Here is a 26022-nt window from a genome sequence, read left to right on the forward strand (position 1 = left end):
GCCTTGCATGTGCTAGGCAAGCTCTCTACCACTGAGCTACAACCGCAGCCCACATGTTCGTATTCTTTGTCCCAGCATTTCCACTGCCAAAAATTTATCCTACAGATGAACTCCAGCACATGAACGAAATTTTGAGGATGCTCATTGCAATATTGTATGAGAAATGTTTTCAGAAAATACGAGTTAAGTGCCCACCAAAATTGGGCTGGTTGAACATTCCATGGACATTCTGCACCTTAAAAAATAACAGGGTTGTTCTAAGTCTGTTATTTGCAAAGACAGTCGTGACTTAAGAGCTAAACTATCAAGTTTCAGAGTAGCAAAAAAAAAAAAAAAAAGAAAGAAAGAAAAAGTATGTGAACTGCTGACACATGGAAATGTGTACAACTAGCAATTCTAAATATAAAAATAATGTAAAGCAGAAACAGAGGCAAACCACAACTATATAAAAATACTCAGATGACATTGATAAAAATCAGAAAAAGGAACTGGAAGTCCATAAATAGTGTCATTTTATGTTCATTTCTTTTTTTATATCATTGACCAAGTTCACACTTCTGTGTGAAAAAATAAAAGGCAAGACATTGTTGTGGCTGTTTAACTGTTAGATTCTGAGCAGATGCTTTCTCCCTGAGATGATTCGTACATTACAAAGAAAACTCACCACCCCTGGAGTCTGCATGCTCCCACACTGAGCACTCTGCAGGCCTGTGATTGACATGGTTTTGATTCCCAAAGGCTGACTAATCTAGACTACCCAGGCTGGTTATGGAAGGCTCCCCAAAATCTTTGTAATTGTGCAAAAAATACAGTAAACTTGGCCCTAAGCAGTCCTAGGCAGCAGCCTTGGTCTGGAGAACCTTCTATCATTCACTCATTCACTTTTTAGAAGCATGTTGAGCAACAGCAATGTGCCAGGAGCTGGGGATACAGCAGAGAACCACAAATATGTCACCTCCAGGTTCATGAACCCACTGATCTGGTGGGAGAGAGACCCTGACTGAAGAGTTACATAGCAGGTAGGAAGTGAGGGCAGTCATAGGTGGTGTTGGGAAAATGAGCCAGTAAAGCTTAGAGCAAGTGTGGCATTCTTGGGGTTGGGGGTGGTCTGTCCTTATCTGCAAAGGGAGGTTTTTCTCATGGAACTAGGGTCGGGGGAGAGGAAGAACACGATGCTCTTTTCGACATTTGGGTACACAAGAGCATTTGAAGTGCTCAACAGAGGGGCAGCCACTGAAACTCAGGAGCTGCAGAGCAGGGGGGTGACGGTATGGCTCTTACTGACAAAGGAACAAACAGGCCATAGGTGGCCAAGCCCATGACAAACAGACCTCAACGTGTGCCCTGACCTCATCGCCCAGACAAAAAGTGGAGAGGGTAGAGAATTTGTGTTATGCTAAGAAATTAAAAACTCAGAAACTCAAATGAACAATTCCACTTCAAAGCACATGATACACTCACTCACGCCCTGCGGCGCACATGCAAATAGCAGTGCAGCCCATGTGGACCACAGGCTATCTTGAAATGACCAGCCAGCCCCCATCTGCAAGACCCCCAGAATGAGCCAAGTTTTTAGTAGATACACAGTGAGGCAGGCCTGGACAGCCCTGAGGAAGACGGATGCTTTAACTTCAGGGTGGGTGGAAGGTGTTTAGGATTGGGTCCCGGGCAGCACAACAGGTAATGGGGTGCCACTGAGCCCAGGGAGGTGGGGGAGTACAAGGGTCAGGTCTGTCTGCCCTGGCTCCCCCACTCACAGCCATTAGGCCCTGGGCAAGTGACTTTCTAAGCCCTTGTTCCCTTGTTGATAAGATAGAGATATTGATTCCCACACAGATTTGGGATGAGGATTAAATGACATTGTTTATATCACTAAAGACATTAAGTGCTGTGCCAGGAAACAGTAAATGCATAGTCAATATCATCTGCTGTTCTACCTTCTCTGCAGTTGAAGGGATACAAATAGGACCAGAAGAGAAGTTCTCTGTCGGACAGCGACTATCAGCAAGTGGGCAGCACCTCTGAGAATATAAGCCATGGCAGAGCTCTCAGAATGGCCGGGCACATTCATCAGCAATCTGGGGTCACTCCAGATGATACGCACTGGGGAGCCCTCTGACCAGTTCTCAGCAGCCCTCCACTGTCACAAGCTGCCTGCCCTGGCGGGGTGGGGAAGGACTGAGTTTATAAGGGTAAATCAGAGCAGAACAAAGGTCCCCTGCAGAAGCTGTGCAGCATGTTAAACCAAAAAGGGACCCAATACAGGAAGCACTGCCAGTGCGTTCACACCAAGAACTATGCGACAGACCCATAATAAAGAGGTGTGTTCCGACTCCTGACCGAGGCGGTCTTTCTAATTGATGTTCTCAAGTCCGAGCACATCTTGAAAGGTCTGGGGAGTATGCTTTAAAGGATTCCACAGATGAATCCTGCTGCAGAGTGAATCAGCCCTCACTGGCTTTCCTGCTTTGTTCTGAGATTTCCCCTCTGCCGTTCTCACAGAGCGCGTCTTTGATGTGCAGGCGGACGCTGCTACAAAGCCAGGAGGAGCCTGGGAACTGCGGGGTGGCCTGGGGAACAGTGACGGTAAGGCGGGGCTCCAGGAGAGCAACCCTGAGCAGAGCTCGCCCAAGAGGGAAGTGGATGAGCACCCAGCAACAAGGGTCAGCCCTACCTGTCTCTGTCACTCAAAGAACAGAAACACATTTTCCTGGGAACAAAGAAGGGGAAGGAGCCTTTAAGTGCTGCCTGGCAGAGTCAGGTTGGCTGCAGGGAGCATTTCCGGCCTGGAGCAGGTGGAGACTTCCCTCCCCTGGCACAGACTTGAGCTGCTCCTACCAAGAGGCAGATGGAGAAGATGCCCTTACTGTCCCCAAATAGCACTTCCCATTGTCCAACACCTGACATAAATTCAACTCAACTCTTATGGCTTCACAAGGTTTTTCTTTAAAAAAAAAAAAAAAATCCTAGTCTGCTAGAAATGAAACCATATGTCCCCCCAAGAAGCCTGGAACAGAACCTTCATAGTAGCCTTAAAGCAGAAATCTGAGAGCAATTCAAATGTCCATCAGCAAATAAATAGATAAGCAGATTGTGGTGTGATCCCAGAATGAAACAGTCCGCAGCAATAAAAGAACATATGAGTGGCATGCCTAACAGCATGGACAAAGCCAGACAGGGGCTCACGTAGGATTCCATTTGTACAAAGCTCCAGAATGCCCTTCTATGGCGAGAGAAACTAGAGCAAGGATTCCCTTGGGTGGGGGTGGAAAGGGAATTAACTGAGATGGGGCAAGATAGAACCTTTTGGATAACAGAGATATTCTATGTCTTACTTTGTGTGGTGGTTACACAGGTCCAGACCATTATCAAAACTCATGGACTTGTGTACTTAAGATCGGCACACTTTATTATATGTGAACTACCACAATAAAGAAGATGGGAAAACATAAATTCAAGATTCTTTGAGTTATAGAGTCTTAAGGACATTTTCCTCTTTTCCCCTTGGGTTGTATAATTCTGGAAAAGTGATTTAAACTCTTTGGGCCTCCATTTCCTCCTATGTAATAGCAAGACCAACCCCAGAGGAGGGACATCTTAAAGATGAAACAAGTTCATGTGTGTGCGCGCGTGTGTGTATGTGTGTGTGCGGGGGACTCACTCAGTTCAGTCTTCAGTGTTATTATAATGATTCATTACCTCTTCTCTACTTTTAATCAGTAAGGAAAAGAGTTTTGAAAATACTTTGTTTAGGGGCTGGGGTTGTGGCTCAGCGGGAGAGCGCTTGCCTAGCACATGCAAGGCTCTGGGTTCGATCCTCAGCACCTCATAAAAAATAAATAAATAAAATAAAGGTATTGTGTCCAACTACAACTAAAAAAATTTTAAAAAATACTTTGTTTAACACTTCATTCAGGCTGAGTGCTCAGATATTTCAGGGGCTCCCACTTAAGTCACGTCACCCCTGCAGCCACTGTTATGGCTGAATTGTACCCCTGTACACTAAACCATAGATGAAATCCCAGCCCTCAAGACCTCAGACTATGGTTATATTTGAGCACAGGTCTATAAAGGGGTAACTTAGAATGAAGTCACAAGGTGAGGCCCTAATTCAATATGACTGATGTCCCTATAAGAAGAGGAGATTAGGACCGACACATGCAGAGGGAGGACCTTGCAGGGGCACTGGGAGAGAAGATGCTCACTGGAAAGCCAAGGAGACAGGAATCAGAAGGAGCCTGCCCTGCTGACTCCTTGATCCCAGAGTTTTGGCCTCCAGAAGTGTGAGAATAATGTCTGTCGTTAAGCCACCTGTCTTTGGTATTTTGCTATGGCAGCCCGAAATGACAAGCAAGCCCTCTTTCTATCTCCGTGGGGCCTCTCCTTGCCCTGGGCCCACACTTACTGCTGCTCTTGGTGTAAAGCCGGAGGAGCTCTGCCAGGCCGCTCTTCTTCACCACGGCGGTGCTGCTCAGGTTCTCCTGGTCCAGAATCTTGAGGAAGAGGTCCAGCTCTGCCAGGAGCTGCTCCAGGGCTACAGACCAGAAACAGGAGAGAGCTTTCAGTGTCTCCTTCTCCCCAGAGGCCCAGCTCGGATACACTTCTGGCTCCCGCAGCATCCACCCACCATCCCTCTGGGTCCCAGGAGGAAGGGCTGGAGGTAAGGCCTGGTAGCACTCAGGGTGCCCAGCCAGGAGGTGGCGTTCTCTGTTCTAGGGTCACAGTGGGAGAGAGACAGGCCCTTGACTTGAAGATGGATGACCTCAGCTGAAGTCGCAGGTCTACCATTTGCTGGAGAAGCCACAGTGGCCTGAGTACATACCTTCCATTGTAAACCTCAGCCCTTAGGAGGTTCTGAGGGAAAACAAAACACAGCCTCCAGATGTTCTGCCAGTCGAGCGCTCTGCTCTCAGAGGTGTGGTTATAATCAGGGTCATTTTCATCTTGGTTCTCTCTGGGAGACTTTGAAACTATTATTTAAGCCTCTCAGGTCCTTTAATAAACACTTCATAAAGTTCTTTCCAGCTCTGAAATCCTATGGCTCCAAGCCTGATCTTGGTTTGGCTACATGGCTCTCTAAAGCACAAATCTGATCACAGATACCCACCATTAAAAGCTGCTTCTGTTCCCCTGATGCCCTTCTGGCCTTCTCCAGTCTCTACAGTGTCAGCCTCATATTCATCACCTCACTTTGTAGCCCAGCCACTGTGCTCCTCTGGCATTCCCATGCCATGGCCTCCTCCTCTGGCAGATCCTACTCATCCCTCTGCTCTTGGTCTAGATACCATTCCTCCTGGGATGCCTTCTCTGGGCCTCTGGAACAATGAGGGCTCCTTTGGCAGATGATCCTTTTGATACTGGCCCCTCTGGAAGGCCCTAGAAGGAACAGAGCCTGTGGGTGCTTAAATCTCTTCTTTAGCACTAAAAGTTAATGATCTTATGTTGCTTTGAGACACTAAGCTTGGAAGTTTGTTACAGCAGCAACAAGAAACACATACCCTCTCCCAGCTCTGATTGTGCTATCATGTAACTTCCTATGTCACTATTTAACTATAAGCTCCAAGGACAAGCTCTGTGTCTAGTTCACATTTCCAGAGTCTGGCATAATATCCAATAAATATTTATTGACGGACTGAATGAATGAAAGCAAAGCCAACCCATTCACTTACTGTACACCAAAATCACTCCATGCAGTGTACAAGAAAAATAAATTTCTGGCCTGGATTAGAACTGAAAGGAAGTCCCCTGAAAATCCAGGATCTGGCATTAGGATAGAACATTAGAAAGGAAAGGTGATTTGAAAAAAGATCTCAGCTTGCTTTTCTAGTTTCACAGGACAGGAACAACACTGAGAACCCAAATAATTATTCCCCCCCAATTAGCCTAAATGAAACCAACCCCTAAACTTCCCACATGGACTAGCTATTCTAAAGTAGGCCCCCAGCAACTTGTCACCATCTGGAACCTCTGGTGGCCCTGCTTTCATCACAGTCCCTGCTTCAAACCAGACCAGGTGTTCCTTCTGCATCTGAACAGTCCTGAAGCAGTCTCACTCTGGAAGCCAATCAATGTTGGAGAGCAAAAAGGCCCACTGAGGCAAGTCCACACTACTTTGTTCACCCCCTGCCCTGACTTCCTGACACTGCTGGTCAGACCTGTAACCACAATGAGCAGATTTATAAATAGCCAGAGGGAAGGAGGCAGGCAGCATGGGGCACACGAGAGAACATGGCAGAGACCAGGCTCTGCCAGGAGGTCAAATGCTTGACCAAAGAGGATGAGCCACAGGGCCTTCATAAGAAGTCAGAGGAAGACTGGGCACCATGGGTATTGCAAGAGGAGGCACCCAGCATCCTGTCATCTTCATGGGAAAGGGTTTCCACCATCTGAGACAGCAGGGCGTCTCAGCTGGAGCCCCCGCCTCAGCCCCAGGCCCTGCTATAACCACATTGGCTCAACAAGGACCAGGAGCCATACTGCCAGTCGCCCTGCCCTGGTCCAAGCTGATGGTGCTGCTGTGTCTGGACAACTGAGCCAAAGTGGAGAGTCCTAGAGGTGGCACAGAACTGAAGAATGGAATTAAACAAGGGCACAGAGGGAGAGAGATGACAGCAAAGTTAGGATTCTTTCCTGAAGTAAAGTCAGGAGGATCCATCACCCAGCTTTATAAGTCTGACTTCTGTGAACAAATCTCTACTGCTATTAAGTCAACAAGAGTTTATTCAGGGTCCCCCTCAGCTGGCCCCAGAGAAGATTTTTAAAAAAATAATAAAATGGAGAGGCCTTAGGTCGGGTCTTGCTTTGTTTTTAATAGCTATTCATGGGTTTCCTGTGGGCTGCAGGATCTCCACAGGCTTTAGCAGTGAGTTTAAAGACGTTAAAAAGGAAAACAAAGAAAGAATATGAGGAACACGACTTGGAGCTGTGGACTCCGCTCCCGCAGACCAGGAAGAGCAAAAGGGCCCTGCAAGGCAGCGGGGTCTCCACCACGGACGGTTCTCTGACCCGGTGAACTTCTCTGGGCTGTGCCTCTGCAGCTACTTCGGACTGACTGAGTGGAGGGAAAAGCATGAAAAGTGAAAGCCTCATATCACTTCCACATCCTCAGCTTTTCCCCAAAGTTGCCTGGTTCCTGGAACACAGCCTTTGTTTACATTTCATGTGAGCAAAAGGATGGGAAGTATGTGCCTGGCTCTTAAGAGACCAAAGTGACCCAGAGAGATCCTCGACCTTTCCGGAGGCCTCATATCTGTGGACAGGGCATCCTGTGGACACACAGGGTGAGAATAAGATTAATTCACGAGTGTCTGCAAGGACCAGGAATGCACCGAGGAAAGAGGGGCAAACTCTGAAGTTCTCGGAGAGAGGAATTTGTAAGTTGGTCATTGAGGAACGCCTGGGAGCTCACCAGGAAGTGGCAGTGCTCTGGCACCAAGGGCCCAGGAAGCTTGAGGGCAGGTGGGGCTGGACTGAACGGGGAGAAGGTGGGCTCTGAGGCCAGAATGGTGGATTGGGTAGTGGAGCAGAAGGTGGCAGCTTTACCTGAATTGCTTAGGAGTTCCTGCAGAATCCTGCAGGACCTGGGACAATGTCGTGGGCAGTGCAGGCTGGAGATGGAAAAACTCTGAAGACAGTGGGGAAAGACAGCTGGAAGGGGAGGCAGGGAGGCCAACTAGATGACCGCATTTGTGCAGATGAAAATAATGAGGCTATGACCTAATCAGGGCAGCTGGGCACCATGCCATCAGCTGTACCCCCCCCATCTCCTGGTCTCCCAACCACCCTGCAGGAGCACAGCTGTGGTATGAGCTACTAAGGCTGACTTACAACCTAACTTGGCCACATCCCCAGAGAATGGCAGCTCCGGGGTTCAAACCCAAGTATGTCCAAGTTCAAAGAACTTGCTGTCTGCCATGTGCTGGCTTGAGTCATTCCCAGGGAGCTGGAGAGGACTGCCTGAGTCATGGCCTCTGCTTCCTGGTCCACCATATACCCCAAGGCTGGGGTTGGGTGGGGGAGACAGAGGAGGGGTTGGAGGAAATATGTGACAGGTACGGCCAACAGGACGTGGTGATCATTCAGTGAGCTGGAGGGACTACAAGGGAAGATACCCAGGTGACTGAGAGATGCAGAAAGTCATCAGATGCACAGGCCTGGGGATGCCACGGTGAACCCGGCAGCCATGGTTGCTGCTGTCAGGGAACTGATGGGCAAGGCAGATGGGTGGGGAAAATGTTACCAGGGTGCTCTATGTCAGGACAGTGCCCATACTTTCCTTTCCTTCTAGGATAGTTGTTTTAGGTTAAAGGTAAGCACCCAGATTAATGGGACCCTGGAGAAATGACCAGAGTGAGATTCCAGGAACCAGAGGAGTCATTTCCCTTTCTCTTTGGATCCACTTGGTTCTTCAAGGTCCACCCAAGGTCCCTCTCTGTGCAGCTGCCCGTGACCAGCAACACTCAGGTCCCTGGCCACTCTGCCTCCCTAGAATGTGTTCTGACAAAGCCAACTGCTCCCAGTCATCTCAGGGCTTATCAAGTCTAGATGTTCGTCCTTTCCGGTCAAGGTCAGTTTTGTTCAGTTTCGGCATCTAATAGGGTGCCCGTATGTCAGAGGCTGTCAGTGATCTCCCTGCATAGAGGTGTCCCATCGGGGTTCAGCTACAGGCTCTTGGAAATAACAACCAACAGGGGCAAGGCTCCAATTTGCTCCAACCCCAGTGACATTTTTCAGCCCTCAGGGCTCAGAGGAATGTGGCTGTTCCATTGAGGCTCCGGAACGTGCTCATCGCATCTCCTGCTCCCCCATCGTCCCCCACACTTTTCATTTCAGTCTCTTCCCGGTCCTCCAGTGGAGGGAGGGGAAAATAAGCCTGTTGTTCATTCTGGAAACTGTAGGCCCTTGTGCAGGCTTTCCATCCTGGCTCTGTTAAAGTTCAGGGTTGTCTGCTCAGGGTCTGACAGATCATCAATAAGATTCTTGTTCAGGGCTTCCAAGGCCCACGCAGAGCTGGACGGTTCAACTGCTCGATTCATTGCCTGGGCCTGGCGAAGCCCCGCCTCCAGATGACCTCCTCCCCCAGCTTTTCTCATCTTGGGGCAGTCTCCCTCTTCGGTCACTAGGTTCCCAACCGTAAACGTCCTCCCAACACTCGGAGAAAGCTGCACTTCACGGTTCCCCTGCTGCCTGGTGCACACATTTTTATTTTGTCAGCTGCATCTGCTGATGGCCCACAATCGAGCAGGATTTTCCTCCCTGACAGCAAACTGAGCAGACCCATCCTTATGTGTAAGGCACATGCCCCCTCCCCGTTTCCCCAACATGACCAAGATCAAGCCGCTGGGCACATTAACCTCCAAAACCCCACTGCGGGGACCAGCCAGTCACAAAGCTTGTAAAAGCTCCTGGGAGAAGCGGCAGCATCATGTGGATGCAGCAGAGGGGCAGGAAAGGCTGGACTGTTGCTCCTGATCAGAAGATCCTCACACTCTCAAGGTAGGCTTTTGGGAAACAAGCCCCTTCACTCCATCCAAGAGGGGAGACCACAGACCAATGACACCCTGTCTTCCACTGTGCCCCAAACTGAGTCAGCCTCTCCCAAGCACCTCCTGTGTGACCTGCATGGTAGTAGGAAGTAGGACTTTTTTATCCTTATTTTTGTGTGTGTGGCAAAACACAAATAACACCTACCAAATTAATCACTTTACAGCTCTGTAGCATTAAGTACATCCGCAATGCTAGGCAGCCATCACTGCTAGCTAGTTGTAGAACCTTTGTTACTACAACAAAACCCTTTAAACAGTCACTCCCCACCCACTCCTCCCCCAACCCCTGGTAACCACGAATCTGCTTTCTGTCTCCATGGATTTGTCTATTCTGGAAATGTCATATAAATAGAATCATATACTGTGTGAACTTGTGTCTGGCTTCTTTCACTTAGCATTCTGGTTAAGGTTCATGCATGTTGTAGCATGTACCAATACTTCATTCCTCCTTACAGCAAATAAAATTTTATTATGTGGATACACTACATTCTGTTCATTTACTATTGGTGTTGGAATCTTTTTAAACAAAAAATGTTTTCCTATTGGGACATAATTTACAGACCTTGTTTTTACTCAGTGGCTCTGTTTCAGTTGTGGTAGTTACCACACCATAATCAAGACACAGAACATGTCCATCACCCAAAAAAGTGTCTTTGTGCCCTTTTGAAGGCAGCTGCTTCCCCACTACATGGTATGGCAACCACAGCCCATGGAATCCAACTCCACCGGCTTCTTGTAAGGTAGAGATCCAGCAGTATGACGTGGACGAGAAGGCTATCCCTTTCCCTTGCTAAGATCACCCCGTTCCACAGATGGAGGGCGTGTTCACACAGCTTCTCTACTGGGCACCTAAACAGAAACTCCATAGGTCCCTAGTCCCCACACCAGTGTGTCGTGGTGCTCTGGTAGCATCTCGCTGCTGACTTTCAAGGCCATGCTCTATGTGAAGTCCACTTAGCACCTGGCCATCAGGGACATGCACACAAAAGGTAAAAACGGTGCAGAGAAGCTTTAACAAATCCCAAGATTGGGTCCAATCCCCCTTGCTCTGAGTGTGACCTGGGACTTCAAGAGAGTTAAAGACTTCCCAGGTGATTCTAATGTAGCACCAAGGCAAAAGGCCACTGAGCTAGACACGGGTTTCATGAATTGCTTTATGAAGTCTTTGGACTTGATAAAAATATTTATATCATTCCTTCAAACTCCCCATAGTGCATCTATGGGACTCAAATCTGATTTACATGTAGAACTTTCCAGGTTTGTGCCTGTTTCATGAAGTCCAATGCACTTGAAAATAGTTTTCCTTTCCTCTCTGGACAGTAAGAGTATAGAAAGCCAGGACCAGGAAATCCACATGTTTGCATGTTGCTGAGCTCAGTTCTTTGTCCTGCTTAAGAAAGTGGAAAGAAACTCTTAGCTCTGCTGACCAGCACCCAAAAGATTCATAGACTCCCCCATCAGCAGACTCAGACCCCAGGAGACTGAGCCAGAAATGTAAATAACTTTCTCCAGTATAAATGCTCCAGGAATTGTTCTTTATCTCCGAGAAACAGTGAAGGGGGAAGGGCTTTGCTTCATTTATTAGCAAGGCGCATGGCCTGCTCCCTGCCGCGCCTGGCCTTCGAGGGTCATCCGGCCATCATTTTTGCAAGATCTGCTTTTTCTCACCTATCTTTGAGTCTCATCACTCAAAACACTTTCTCCAAGAACAGCCCGCCCTCTGCATTCCCAGATCAGCTATGTGAAACGAGGAGATGGGACAGATGCTTTTCTGCGGCCTGCACTACTGGAAAAACAACTCGACTTGCTCACCGCTGAGCTCTCAAATGGAACAAACTTCCCCAAGAGCAGAATTCCAGCCCCGGCTAAGAAGCCAGCTGGAACCAGAGCCCTCAGATAGGGGCCTTCGGAAATTTACACAGTTACAGCAGAAGACATCAAACCAAGCCCAGCGAGGCAGAAAAGACTCCAGGCCTACACAGGACACTCCACTGTGCCCCATCGCCCAGAAGCCTGTCCATACAGCCCAACAGTGTGTGGCTGCTACTTGGTGATTCATGTTGTTTTCTATTTGCTCCAGGAATGGAAGTTCTTTGTTCCCAATGAAACTGAAAGCTCTGGTTTGGTTTCCCCCACTATGTTAGACAGTGCTCAGGAAATACTTGCTGAAATATGGTACTTCCAGACACACACACACACACACACACACACACACACACACACACACCCTAAAGAAAGCTCCTTCTAATAAAAAGTATGGACAGGACAGTCCAGTAGGCCTCGGCTTACTAATCCCTGGCCACAATTCCAGTGGGCCAGTTGACATCACTAGAATGAGTAGTCAGAGGCATCCCCTGGTGGCTAATGGGGTTGAAAGGGTACAAGGGATCACACTCCTGGATGGACCTCCTGGGGGAGAACTTTCTCAAGGGTCTAAGTAGAGAGGTGTGGAGAAGACTGCTCTCCTAGGAACCCAGAGAGAGCAATTCAGGGGTCATCAGAGAGCAGACTTGAGACACTTCAGGTTCCTGTGCCACCACAGTCCAGGCCAGACAAAGAGACTCTGGGGATCAGGGAGCCTTTGTTCCCCAGCCCAGTTGGGACATTCCTTACATGCAATCTGCCAGAAGAGTGGCTTCATTTGGAGTCAGTGGGGGGCCAGTCAGCGGGTGGGAGGCACAGAGGTTTAGCTGGTTATCTCCCCGTGTGGCAAATCACTCAAAGGACATGAACCACCTCAGTCTCAGAACAAGAGGCTCTGGGGGAGGGGTCATTCAAATCCACACTGGAACTTGGGAAATACTATGTCTAGACTGAGTATGGATTCTACTGTGTATAGGAAAAAAGAGGGTTGGAAAATGACAAGAGCGGTTATCTCTTGGGGGGAGAATTATGAGAAAGCTGTCATTCCTTGCTTACGTTGTCCCCTACTCCTTCCAGCAGACAGCATGGGGTTACTACATGGAGAGAAGGAACTGCCACAGTGGCCACTGAACTTTCAGTTTAGGCTGTAAATTTAGGCTTTTCCCTGTTCACCTGAACTTGCATTAGAGAAAAGGGTACACACTAAAGACGTATGGGGAGAAAAAAAAAATCATTATATGGTTCGGATCTCCTGCTTCTTTCCAGAATTTGGCCAAAGTCATGAAATGCCACTGAACCCATGTGCTGGTGGGGGCCTCAGCTTCTTATTGGGGACCCCTAATTAACCTTTCTGTGCCTTAGTTCTCCTCATTTGTAAAACAGGGTTATTGATAATACCTACTTCAGCAGTTTGATGTGAAGGTGGAAAAATAACCCCACAGGTAAATTTTTGATGCAAAATAAAATCCTAATTACTTCTATAAGACAGATATAAAAACTCCCTATGTTACTCTTAAAATATGCAAATCCACATTATAATTTTAACTGGACAACTTCAAAATAGAAATTGGAGATGTCCCTGCTTGATTTTGTGGGGTGGCTAAGCTGTGTCCCTGCAGAGGACAACAGGGGAAGTAGATGTAAAACTTGGGCTAAGCCCCCCACCTCCCAGGGAACTGCCTTCACAGAGACACGGGGCAGAGGACAGACAAGGGAAGATTTTCAAGGCTTCCTGCAGCTCAGCCAAGGTCTCAATAAGTTAAAAACAACACCAGAAACAGGAAGAACAACAGTAGGTGCCAGGTTGTGACTGGAGAGGGGGCTACCAGGTCCTTTGGTAACTTTGCCCCACTGCACACGTCTGCCTTGATGGATGTCACTGGCAAAGTTTCTTTGAGCGAGGAGTACGAGGCTATGAACACCACCACTCTAAAAGGAACCATTCACGAGCATGTGCAGTGGGCACTTGCTCTCCCCTCTTCCCAACATCCATTCAGGCATATTTGCAGCAAATTTTCCTTTGGGAAACCCCCCATTTACCCACCGTCCATCAGTACTTGTGGTTTGGGTGGAACTACCCTCAATGCCTCAGACAGTGGGCATGACCTCGGACCTAACCAATCAGAGCATTTCATTCCAGCAGCCACAGTGATTGGCTTAGGGAAGGACATGTGACCAGAACCAAGCTAACGAGCCACGGGACTCTTCCTGGAACTTCTAGGAAGCCGGCATCTCTTTCTTCAGGTGTTGAGCTGCTAACATGTCAGCCTGAGGTGGCTGTGGCCATCCTCAGGAACAGCCTACCTGAGAAGGAAGCACACCCCGCAGGTTCCTGACAGCTCTCCACACAACTGGCCTCCCCTCTGTTAATGTGGCCAGGCATCCCATTTTTTCTTTAAGCCAAATTGGGTTGGGTTTCCCTCAGTAGTGGAGTACCACAGCACATTTTTGACCCTGGAATCTGGGCCAGGCAATTTATACACACAATTCCAGTTCATCTTGTGAGATAGGCACTATCATTCCCAGACCTGAAACCAAAAAAAGCTACATGGTTCCATCAGGACCACAGACTAAGTATCAGAGCGAAGAATCAACAGGTCCTTCTTGACCCAAGCTGAGTTTATTCCATTAATCTTGCCTTCCTTACACAGGGAAAGAGTTGCTTCTTAAAACAGACCATATGGGGGCTGAGGGTGGGGCTCAGTGGTGAAGCACAGGCTTAGCATGCATGAGGCCCTGGGTTTGATCCTCAGCACCCCACCACCATCAATTAAAGCACCCGAGAAGCCTGGGCTATAATGTCACCAAGATCTGGGGCCAGGGGACTGGAACAAGTGGGCAAAGAACAGTGAAGACAAATCCCACTGGTCCTAGGAGTAGAGAGTGAAAACTGAAGAGGGAATTCCACAGCCCAGCAAGGAGAAGCTGAGCAGGAGGCCTCTCGGGAAAGGGAAGGATGTGAAGGAAGGCCTTCACCCACTCCAGGGAGTCAGCACTGGGAGGCGGCCAGAGGGCAGAAGGTGGGTAAGGCCAAGATTCCTGGCTCCTGGAGCACAGGAGCAATGGAAAGACAGCCAGCTCCAAACCTCCATGCCTGACCGCCAGTGTCAGGCACCAGAACCTCGGGACCAAACAGCTGAGAGACTAGGGTGGATCATGACCATTAAATTATGGAAGAGACGAGAAAAAGATTAGCCCACAGTGATCCTTCATATGAGGAAGAGCAGAGGAGAGAAAGCCCTGAGCCGTCTTGAAGAGGTTAGGAATCAAGTAGAAATGAACCCTCTGGGTCTTCTTAGCATCCTTTCCCCTCCTTTGGGTAAAGGACCTACTCCACCAGGTGGCCATGTGGCTGAGCCCACCTCCACCGTGAGGCAAGATGAAACCAAGGTCTGGCCATCTTTCTCACCACGATGATGGGCTCCAGCAACCCATATGGATTTGCCATGTGGCTTTGGGAGGAAGACAACCTTCTCCTTGGACTTCAAGCCATCAGGCTGTGTCTTTGGAGCTACAATAGAGCCCTCGCCTTCTGACCCGGGGCTGAAACCGGTGCTCAGAGAAGAGCAGAGTGGGTTACTGGAGGGAGAGGCCTCAATGAAGAAACTCCCCTTGTTCACAGAAGCAAACGATGAACAAAGGGTGGTCCCATGTCAACCACTCCCTTTAGAAGGCTTAGCTCAATTGTTCAGAGCCACAGAATGGTCCAAGAGTCGCTTTAACTTCCCGCCTCCTTGTCTAAACACAAACACCAAAGGTCAGGTAGTTACTCTGGATGAGCCACATGGTGACCGGACCGCCTGATCAACTGCTGACAATGGCCAACACAATGAGAGGTGTGGCTGTCACCAGAGCTGCTTACCAGGGCAGAGAGGAGCAGGCCTAGGGATGGGGTGCGGCCCCTGCAGGAGCCCATCTTCTTCCTCTTTTCCTGACCGGTGCCCATGCCCTGTGCTACCCTCTATGGAAACTGTGGACATGACCCGTTAGTGAGCCATGCTGACGGCTTTAAAAAAAAAAAAAAAACAACGTAGTTAGTTCTGCTCAATTTTGCTGTGAATCTACTTTGCTCTAAACAATACAGCATATTTTAAAGAGCAATAGAAAATATTAGAAAGCACAGCATCTGGGAAAGGAGCACATTATTTCATAAAACCTTTGTTTCAAGCTGTGGCTGTGTGTGTGCCCTCATGGGTGTGTGTCCCGAGATACAATGTAAAACACAATCCGCACCATGGTTACGATCAAAAAGTTTGAAAAACACTACCACAAGTCCATGATCTCCTTCCTAAAATCCCCAAGCCAGAGGGTTTTTTTTTGTTTTGTTTTGTTTTGTTTTGTTTTTGAGATTTAGTAGAATTCAGATTTCAGAAATGTTATGTAGTACACAATCCTTTAGCAGGATCTGGGAAACCCTGAAGAATAAAACACGTTAAGATTTCTATAGCAAAATATACAAATACTTATACCAGCCAGGATACACAGATTATAAATTGCCTCACATCATTTCAGGGCAGGTTTTGTCTCCAAATTTGTGCCAGATTTCCAAAGAACTTCTGCTTTTTCCAGTTTGGGGATTCTGGAATTAAGGAGGTGGATGTAGCCCTGTGGAGGGATTACACACAGGTTTTCTCTTTTTCTTTTTTGGTACCAGGTGTTCAACTCAGAGGTGCCTAACCACTGAGCAACATCATCAATGTCCACCCACCTTTTATTTATTTATTTTGAGGCAGGGCCTCGCTAAGTTGCTGATTTGAACTTGCCATAGTCCTGTTCAGTCTCTGGAGCCACTGGGATTACAGGCATGTGCCCCTACGCCTGACTCATAGTAGGTTTTTGATGGATTGACACAAAGTGGTGAGACTTAAGAAATTCATAGGGCTGTGGGAAGGTAGACCTTTTAAAGACCCTTCTCAATTGAACTTTGTTTCTAAAAGGGACTCAGTGACTGATGGTCTTATTAATAAGGAACTGTCTTATTATCTGGCCACTGGCCACCTGTGGTGATAGAGAGTGTAAAAGATGGCAACTCTGATTAAGATGTGATGTAAGTGTAAAATAAAGACAATTTTGAAGTCTCAGTGTCAAACAACTTAAAATCATGTAAAATCAACAATTATTACACTGATCACATGTTGAAATGATGGTATTTTGGAAGTAGTGCCTTGAAGACAACGTAGCTTTTAAAATTAATTGTGCCTATTTAATAAGTTTAAAATTTTAGATGTTATTTGAAATCACTCATGTTCTGCATTATGTTTTTATTGGACAGCACTGGTCTAAAGCATCCATTATAGACAGAGCATTTCGTCTTGGTTTTTGGTGCTGGGGGTGGAATGGAGGGCCTCGTGTGCTAAGCTCATGCCCCACCCCTGAACTGCACCCCCAGCCCCTAGGCAGAGCATTTAAAGGCATGGGGGGAAGTCATCCTTCTGATTAAAACAAAACAATGATCAGAGAGGGAAGGGGACTTTGCCCAAGTCACACAGGGAATTTGTAGAAAATCCAAGCTTCCTAGCCCTGTCCATGGCATTCTCAACCCAATTTCAAGGGGCCGCATGTCCTAGGGAGTAAAGGAACACAGGGGCCTTCTTTAAATGGCAGCTCACAGGAGCAGCGAGGAGGGCTTGGGGAGGGCCCTGCTACATGTGGGTCGTGAGTGGCCGAGGTGCCAGGGGCTGAAGGAGGACGGCTTCTCAGGAAAACAGCCAGGGCCTGATGAAGAAGATCTGGTTGCTCAGTGCCGGCTGTACCTTGTTTACATGAACAAGTGCCAGCTATTCATCCCAGAAAATATTCTCAATTAAACCCCTGAAGCCCTGCTATCTAAACAACTTAAAGGTATCCGTTTGGGGTCGGATCATTGTTTTTGTTTAATGTTTCAGCCAAAAGTTGTCAAAAGAAATTGCTGATGTACAAGTTCAGTCCCTTCCAGTGCATTTCATTTGTTGGGGGGGGGGGGGGAACATTTGAAGTTTCCATTTGGCTCTTTATTCAAATCTCCCTTTCTTCCTCTGGCCACTCTCAAAGGGGCCTTGGTGCTCTGCCCACCCTACCTCTCTCTGCTCCAGTTCCTCCAACACTGCAGCCTCCAACCTCAAACACCCCAAAATTGTCTTTAGCCACTTTTTCTCTGGTGTAACCATACTTTCTGATGCACCCCCCCTCCACACACACACACACACTGGGAACTATGGTCCTCTGGATCATGAAAGCCGATTTTGCCATTATCACCCCAAGGAATTGTCATAGTTTTACTAACCCTGAGTCCCCGCCTCAACCTCACCAAGTCTCACAGCAGCCCTGCCTACCCGCCACACTTGTTCAACACACTTCCTAACAACTGCTTAGCAAGTGTTCCCCAGGTGGCAACTGCATACCCGTGGTCTGCTCAGAGACAAATTAAGCACCTACTCTCTGCCAGGACCACGCTAAGCAATGCTGTTGGAAAGACAAACAGGCCAATCCCTATTGCTCTGCTTCTTGATTCACAAAAGAATGCACGCTGCCATTCTGTTTACATGAAATACAGCAACGCTCCCTGGGTCCCCTCCTCTCAAAGACAGTGCCACTAAATTGAGGCTACTTCTTACAACCAGTGATAGCTTAGAACCCAGCCTGCTTCATAGCTCTCCTCCCCACCCAGTTACTTTCCATTCTCTCATGAGGGGTGATTGGCAATGTGCTACATTTCTTTTGATTGTAGGCTACTTGTTTTTACAAGTCCCTCAACTGCTAATGTCGTATTTGTCTCAAGCTTCGAGCCAGATTTCTACAAGATAAGTATCCAGTTTCGGAGTTCAGCATCTCCAGGACAATCTTAGCTCTGAATCCCAAACTTCATTGAGAAGTTGCTTACTTAGAAATGAAGTTGGGTTTTAAAATCCCTGGGAATAAAGAAGCTTTCTTTCATCTTCTACTGCTGTAGGTATAGTCTAGCATAGAGTAAAGGAGAAATAATAGTGAACTCTAAATTCAGCAACAACATTAACAGTAGGCAATTTTCTGCTGAATCAATCTATGAAGAAAGAATTATACAGTTAAATAAACAACACAAAATGAAAATAAGTGCAGCAGGTCTGCTCTGTAGAGTGTTTTCATGGCCACCTGTGCCTGTTGATGGAGAGGTAAAGAAATAACAAGGCAACCTGCAGATGACTCCCCAACTCCTAGCACCTGACTTTTAATACAGGTGTGTACCGCACAGGAAATCAACCAGGCATTGAACTGAAGGTCTAGGGACAGCATTCACTCAAGACTGCACTCCCACCTGATGTGAGAGGATGGGACAACTCAGGAGCTAAGTTTGTGAAGCCACAGTACCTCCCTGACTTCTCGTGGGCAATTGAGGGGCCACATTCCACTGCAGGGCACTTTCGCAAGCCAACTGTGTCACTGTGCTTCTCGCAGGTTCATTTCTTCATTCACTCATGTCTTCACCAAATATTTATGGAACATTTAATGTGTGTTAGGTCCTTAGGTTCAGCCACTAAATTAAAAGGGTGTGGCCCCCTTAGAGGTCACATCTACATGACCTCAAAGTTATGTTGGCTATTCTGTACCATTTGGATGAACATTAATACAAATTCCCCCCAATTTTTAAAATTAATTTTCTTTTGGTGCATAATTATACATCAAAGTGGGATTTGTTGTGACATATTTGCACACGTATAGAACAATTTGGTCTATTTCAAAATTCTTACCAACCAGTAACTCTATGATTTTTCCAAGCATGAATGGCCAGCAAAAAAAATAAAAATAAAAAAAAAACCTGATTTTTTTTCCTACAGCTATTTTATCATGACAACTGTCAAATTTCTTCTTTCTTATGGTGAAGGGTGACCCAGTGTATAAAATGAGCTGGGCTGAAATTTCTATGGCTACACTAACAAAGCTGTGCAAATTTCGGCAGGTTTTATCATTACTTTGAGCCCAAGCTTTTCCACCAAAAGGAAAACGGGGAGGAAGTCCTACCTATTTGGAGAGTTGGTGTAAGGATTAAATGAGACTACACAGGAAAACACAAAGCCTGATTTGATAAATGTTATTTTGTATTCAACCCCTTATAGTGGGTGATTTGCAGTGCCCCGAGAGACATATCCAAGTTCTAGTCCGTGGTACTTGTGAATGTGACCTTATTTTCAATTGAGTCTTTGTAGATGTAAAAGATTAAGACTCTCAGGATGAGCTATGGGAATAGGGAAAGCACTGTACTCAAGAACAAGGATCCTTATAAGAGAAAGGAGAGGGAGACAGGAGAACAAGCCATTGGAGCCCACGCAGAGCTGGAGGGCCACTGCCAGAGCCAGGGAACACCCGGAAAGGGACAGGTGGTCCCCGAGGAAAGCTGGAAGAGGTGAGTGTGGTCCTGCTGAGACCTTGTCAGGCCTCCAGAATTAAGGCAGAGTAAGTTCTGGTTCTGTCAAACCTCCGTACGCGTCGCAGTGATCGGCTACGGCCAGCCTAGGAAGCCAGCACCCTCCCTCCCCGAGTCACAGAGGGCAAAAGATTTGTACCTAGAAAGCCAAGGGCCCCTGTGAAGAACAGGCTTCCGCCACGTTAACCTGGCTGGGAAAGGTCTGCTTTTCCATCTGATTATGAGGTTCTGATTAGGTTTAAAATCAACACCAAGAACCATGCAATTTAGAAATATTCATTCTGGTGAAAGAAAGCCTCCATTTTTGCCACAGATCATCGTGTGGTGAGCTGGGACTTCTGCACAGGAGCCCAGCAGGTGCTGCAGGACAGCTGCAGGGAGCCTGGTGGAGAGGAGGGTGCACGGGCCATCCTTGGCCGAGCTCAGCCCCAGCCCCAGGGACCAAGCCTCTCACGTGATCCAATCAACTTGTAGGAGTAGCGTGGACACATGAGCAGCAAATTGGGGAAATGGGTTCTGGAAGTTGGGGAGAGGCAACTCTTGGAATGACCCTGACTCAGAAATTCCAAGTTGTCTTTTTTAAGGTCCTTGAGCCCACGAGCCTCTCACAGCCCACCAGCCCACCACACGTGCCACTGTCATACAAATTGCATGTCAACAGGGCCACGTTCCCTCTGAAGTATCTGGCAGAGCTTCCCTGGCCCAGAATCAGGCGGGTTACCCACTGTGCCACTCTAGAGGGCCAGTCTGCTGGCCCTGGAAGCTCCCAGAAGGGAGAACAAGGTTGGGCCCTTGCTCTCTGCTGCTGACCTCTATCTGCTCCTTCTTGTCCTACTATAGCTCCAACTAGTAGTACTCCCTGAATTTTGTTAAGTTCATTTAATATAATTTTGTTAAATTTCATTTGATCACCCCCAAAATTTAAACAAATTTTATTAACAAATCTTATAGGAAAAGAGTTCAGTAACTTTCTTGAGATTATAGAGGTTAAAAAAACATGGCAGAGCTAAACTCAAGGACTGGATCTTTGGCCTGGGTCCACTACTCATTCCCCACCTCGGGAGGCCTTCCCTGACCAGTCCATTTGGTATTTGTGCCCCAACATTTAGCTGTTGTGTTCATACCATGAGAGGGACAGCACTATCATGAAAGACCTGCTATGCCCAGGGATCCTCCTCTGTTGTTATTATTTTCAATCCCACAATGACCTAAAGCCCTGTCCCTATTTTACAGATGGGGAAACTGAGGTCTTTGAAAGGGCCTTGCCTACAGCCATAGGGCTATGTGGCACAGAGCAGGATTTAAACCAGAGTGCCAGGGCTCATGTCCTTTCCCCACAGCCCCTGGGGGGTGCCATAACTGGATCACAAAGACACCTCTGAGCAGCAGCTGTTGCCATGGCCAATTCTGCTAAGGGCCTGGAGCCAAGCTGCCTTTACATTTGCTCTTTGAGCTCCTTTTCCAAAGCTGACATTCTCCAGCGCAGGTTGCTGCTCCACTAAAACCCCAGTAAAGTCACAGCTGTGACAGCTGCAGAGGGTTTGCCCCGGGCTCCTTCTATTGGCCTGGTCAGGAGAGGGGTCTGGAAATCACCCTTCATGTGACTAAGACCCTGGGGGCCTGCATGGATGTCCCTGGGCTTAAGACAACAGAGACTTACTCTCTCTCAGTTCTACGGGCTGGAAGTAGAGATTACATGACAACAGGGCCTCATTCCCTCTGACGTCTCTGGCGAGAACTTTCCTTGCCTCTCCTTTTCCAGCAACCTCAACATGCCTTGGCTTGCAGCCACGTCACCCCAGCCTCTGCCTCTGTCTTCATGTGGTCCTCTCTCTGTGTGCCTGTGTGTCCAGACCGCCCTCTTCTTGTACAAACACCGGTCATCTGATAAGGGCCCACCCTGAGCCAGGATGACCCAGAAATAACAAGGCAACCTGCAGATGACTTAACTTGATTGTATCTCTAAGACCCTATTTCCAAATAAAGTCACATGCCAGGGTTTAAGACCTGAATATATCATTTGGAGGACACAATCCAACCCACAACAGGGGACAAGGGAGCCCAAACAAACGTCCTTCTTTTAGCACTCTCACCTGGTTCCCTGGCATTAAGCAAGGTCCTCCCTCCTCAGCTATGAGGGGCTGAGCTGAGGTGCCAGGCTGGCTACAGAAGGGCAAGATGGGCACCTCACTGGGTCCACCTGCTCCTCAACGGGCCATGAAGTTGGTTTTAATGTCTAGGCCCCAGATCAAATAAATGAGGGCCATCTTGGGGAGTCCAAGCACCCAGAGGCTCCTCAGTTGATTCCAATGACAAGACAGGATTAAGAACCAGAGTACTAGAGCCGAAGGGCACCAAGCCATTGGTTCAAGAGAGGGGGTAAGTCACAGACAGCCGCTGCTCCCCCACACGTGCGCCAGGGTTTCCCCAACTCCATCGGCGGTGACCCTCTGGAGCAGCCAGGGCCTGTTGTGAGGAGGCCTCTCCTCTCCTACTCCCCACCCCGCCAGCCCATCAGTTTCATGAGGGCAGTTCCTCTGTGCCCGTCTGGAGCACCGCTTGCTCAAGGTGCTGAATCTGGGGAGTGGCGCACAGCAGCTGCTCAAGACAGGTCTGCAGAAGGGATGAGCCATGAATATGAGTGATGAAGGCACTGGGAAGGGCACTGGGAAGAAGGCCAGGCCTGGGAGGAGTCCTGCCACTCATCCAAGAGTTCATGACCCAGAAGACCGTGCAACACCACCCACCCAACTCACCACCCCACAGCTCAGGTATCCGTCCACAGGGTGACTATTCTACGGTGGGTATGGGGAGGAGAATGGCAACTGCCTGGGTGATCAGAGACAGCAGAATGGTGTCTGGGCTGAGTGGATCGGGATCAATAGAGACGGGCAAAGAGCGTTCAGAAGACGGTAAGAGGAGAGGTGACGACGGGGAAGGGTGGCTGGAGCACAGACTGCAGGTCCCCAAGCAGTGAACCAACTCCAACAACAGTGGCCCTGCAGATGGGACAGCCTTCAGCTTCCTCCCTGGGTGAAGCCATCTAAGTGGCCATGAGAAGTCAGGGATGGCCTGGAGCAGAAGTCACAATGGAAATGGAATTGTATTAGAGCTAGCTGGCTGTGGAGCACAGGTGACAAAACAGAAGGGAGACGGCAATCTAAAGCCTATCTTGCTTTGGTACAGCCACAAATTCAAGTTACTTCACTGACAAAGGCTATCCATCGGGGCTGTCTGGTGAGCCCTGCATACTGTCCAGAAACCCGAGAAAGACCTATTTTACAAGGACAACAGTCTGAAATCCCTTAGATTTTCAATAAAAAGGAATTCCCTCCTGCCTTTCTCAGCATACAAACTTGTTAAATCACTGAGATCACCTTGGCAAAGAAAGCGGCTAAGTTCTCCAAGCCTTGCTTGACTCTCAGTAACACAACGATACAGTGTTATACAAACAAAATGTGCAAAAGTGTCCAGAAATGCATCATGGTCTCTTCATTCCCAAGCCAACATATAACCCAGGAACCCCCAAACATGTGGGTCATCCAATTACTATTGTTATTTTTGGTGATTCCAAGCACCAAGCTAACAGTGAATGTAAATTAGGCACTAAACTCTCAGTCACAGGTGGCCATCCTGATGATCCAGAACCATCTGAAATGATTTTTAAAATTTTTACTAATATGAAAATATAAAATTTTAATCCCTCATAGAGAACTCATACAGAAATAAATATCATTTAGGACTCACTTTGAGAAACAATCTTTATCCTACCTAGGAAATTATCTGCAGAAGCCTCCAACAAACTGATCTCCATCTTCATGTGGTCACAGTAGGACTCATGATCCTCACAGATACCTTTCCAACCCAAGTCCATCCATATCCCCTTTCCACAATCAGTCTAAGGAACAGTCTGTCTTTGACCATTGTTGCTCTTCTAGATTTTCCTCATGTATTTGTAGCTACATCTTTGGGGCTGTGGCAGGGTTCTCTGCATAGGAACAGTGTTTAGGGACCAAATTCATTCATTACAGGGAAGTGCCCCATGTCTTAATTCACAGTAAAGAAGCTACTTTACTGTGGCCTGTACAGAGGCAGCCCTGGTGGGGATTCTAGAGGTGGATGCCCAGCACGCAGGACTGTGCAGAATCCTCAAAACCAGAGGCTGCAGAAGATCATGGAGGGTGGAAGAGGATGTGCACAATCCACTACCTTTGATCAGGCCATTTATTTGTGCCCCGTAAAATTCCTAAAGGATTTCTGAAAATGGGAACAGAAAACCAAAACCCAAGACACAGGAAGGGTGAAGAATAAGAAACAGAGCTCCACCTTTCAAGGTCATCAAAGCAGGAAGGTCAAGGAGGGGGTGGGTATTAGTCTTATCTGATAGATAGAAACCTTCCCCTTCCTTCGGAGTGACCAGCTTTTCCCTGACTTGGGGTTGTAAGAGGAATCCCTCTCATTTGACAGGTCAGCCCCCACCTCACCCCGTTGCTTTTCCATAAGAACACCAAGCTGGTCAGCTAAGATGGCCAGGCCACGCCACACCCATGAGCAAGGCCCCAAATGTGTGGGAAGTGACAGCCCACACATCACTTACTGGCCAAGCTAAAAGGAAAACAGAGCTTTGGGCGACTTCCCATCTCTTCTATGTAACAGGAGCCTTCCTGACAAACAGCCTTCTGGGAACACCCTGTCTGTGCCAGGGCACAGCACCATCAGCTGTGGGTAGACACACACGCGGGGACTTAGATTTGCATCAGGCCAGCCTCACATTCTCTGAGAACTTGTGACACAGAGCAAAATTGGAGGGTGCCTAACATTCCAGGGGGCACACTGCCCAGTGATCTGGTGCACTGTTATCTTCAGGGCACCCCCCTCCCCCAGCTCAACACAGAGCGGCCCAACGCCATGCAAAGCCGAAGGGACAGGATGTGGTTGTGGGCAGGAGCTAAACGTGAAAAGGGTTGTTTGCAGACCAGCAAGGAACTGACCAATAATGAGCCCAGGCCCCAAAGCAGCTGATAAGAGGAGGACAGAGGCCAGGTTTGAATGCAGCCCCCAGTAAATCACTGTTAATTGCAAGTGAGAGAGGAATGAAGGCTGTGCTTGAACTTGCAAGTTTATTTCAGGTTATTCCAAAGTCTTCCTGGGCTTCTTGGCAAGGAGGCGGAGGAGCGCAGAGCGGGTGGGAGAAAGACTGCTCTCAGGCCCTTTCTGACTGTGGGATAATGTTTTGCAACATGGACAGCAGCAGCTGAGGGCTATGGAAATGCGCACAGATCTCATACAAACAGAACGTCTGCTTATCCTTCCTGGCCTTGTAGGCCAGGCTGAAGCATGGTATGTGGGATAATCTACTGCATCGACACACTAATGAGCACCATGCACAGACAGGGAGCAGAGATAAGCAGCATGAGTCACCAGGAGCGAGACTCCACAAATGACTGCCAACAACAAGCTGGTGCAACAATGTCCTACTTGGCAGAGGGGAAAGGAGAACACAGAAGGCAAATGAGTGGATAAAGGAGATATGTCATATATACACAGTGGAATATTAGTTGGCCATAAAAAGGAAACCTGCTATCCGTGACAACATGGATAGACCTGGAGGACATTATGGTCAATGAAATAAGCCAGACCCAGAAAAACAAGTACTGTATGACCTCACTGATACAGGGAAACTAAAAAAGTTAAAGCAGAGTGTAGAGTGACAGTGGCCAAAGGCTGGTGGGGAGGGAAATAGGGAGATGTTAGCCACGAGTACAAACTTTGTGTCATTAGATGGATGTGTTCTGGGGATCTCACACACCTTGTGGTGATGGGAGTCAATGATAACATACTGTATAGGTGAAGTTTGCTACAACATAGGTCTTGAGTACGCTCACCACTCGGTCTTTGTCTTACACATCACTCAATGGTAACTCGTGAGATGGTGGCAATGCTAATTAGCTGGACTGTGTAAGCTGCCTCACAGTAAACACATATGTCAAATCCTCGTGTGTGCCTAAGTATGGACAAGGTTTTGTCAATAACACTTGGGGCAGGGAACCTGCACCTCCTCAAGGAAGTGGCCACGCCATCACTCCAGATTAATAACTCTAACACAAGTAGAGCAGAAATAAGATCTTGTCTTTCATGACTGATTTCATGATGGGGAGCTCAACTCCAAGTGCACCTTGGGAAAACAGTTTCCTTGCCTGTGTATGAAAAAAAAAAAATCACTTCTGATTTTTGAAA

General features: G+C 47.9%; 1 protein-coding gene across 2 annotated transcripts in view; it reads right to left on the bottom strand.

The window, feature by feature from the left end:
- Afap1l2 (actin filament associated protein 1 like 2) overlaps window positions 1–26022 on the bottom strand; it is an 89658-nt gene that overhangs the window by 31161 nt on the left and 32475 nt on the right. For both annotated transcript variants that reach the window (XM_076834147.1, XM_076834148.1), the window contains exon 2: window positions 4406–4534. In XM_076834147.1, the coding sequence (XP_076690262.1) occupies window positions 4406–4534 (129 nt within the window). The remainder of the gene's footprint in view (window positions 1–4405; window positions 4535–26022) is intronic.

Source organism: Callospermophilus lateralis, chromosome 15 (assembly GCF_048772815.1).
Source record: "Callospermophilus lateralis isolate mCalLat2 chromosome 15, mCalLat2.hap1, whole genome shotgun sequence".
NCBI classification, from domain to species: domain Eukaryota; kingdom Metazoa; phylum Chordata; class Mammalia; order Rodentia; family Sciuridae; genus Callospermophilus; species Callospermophilus lateralis.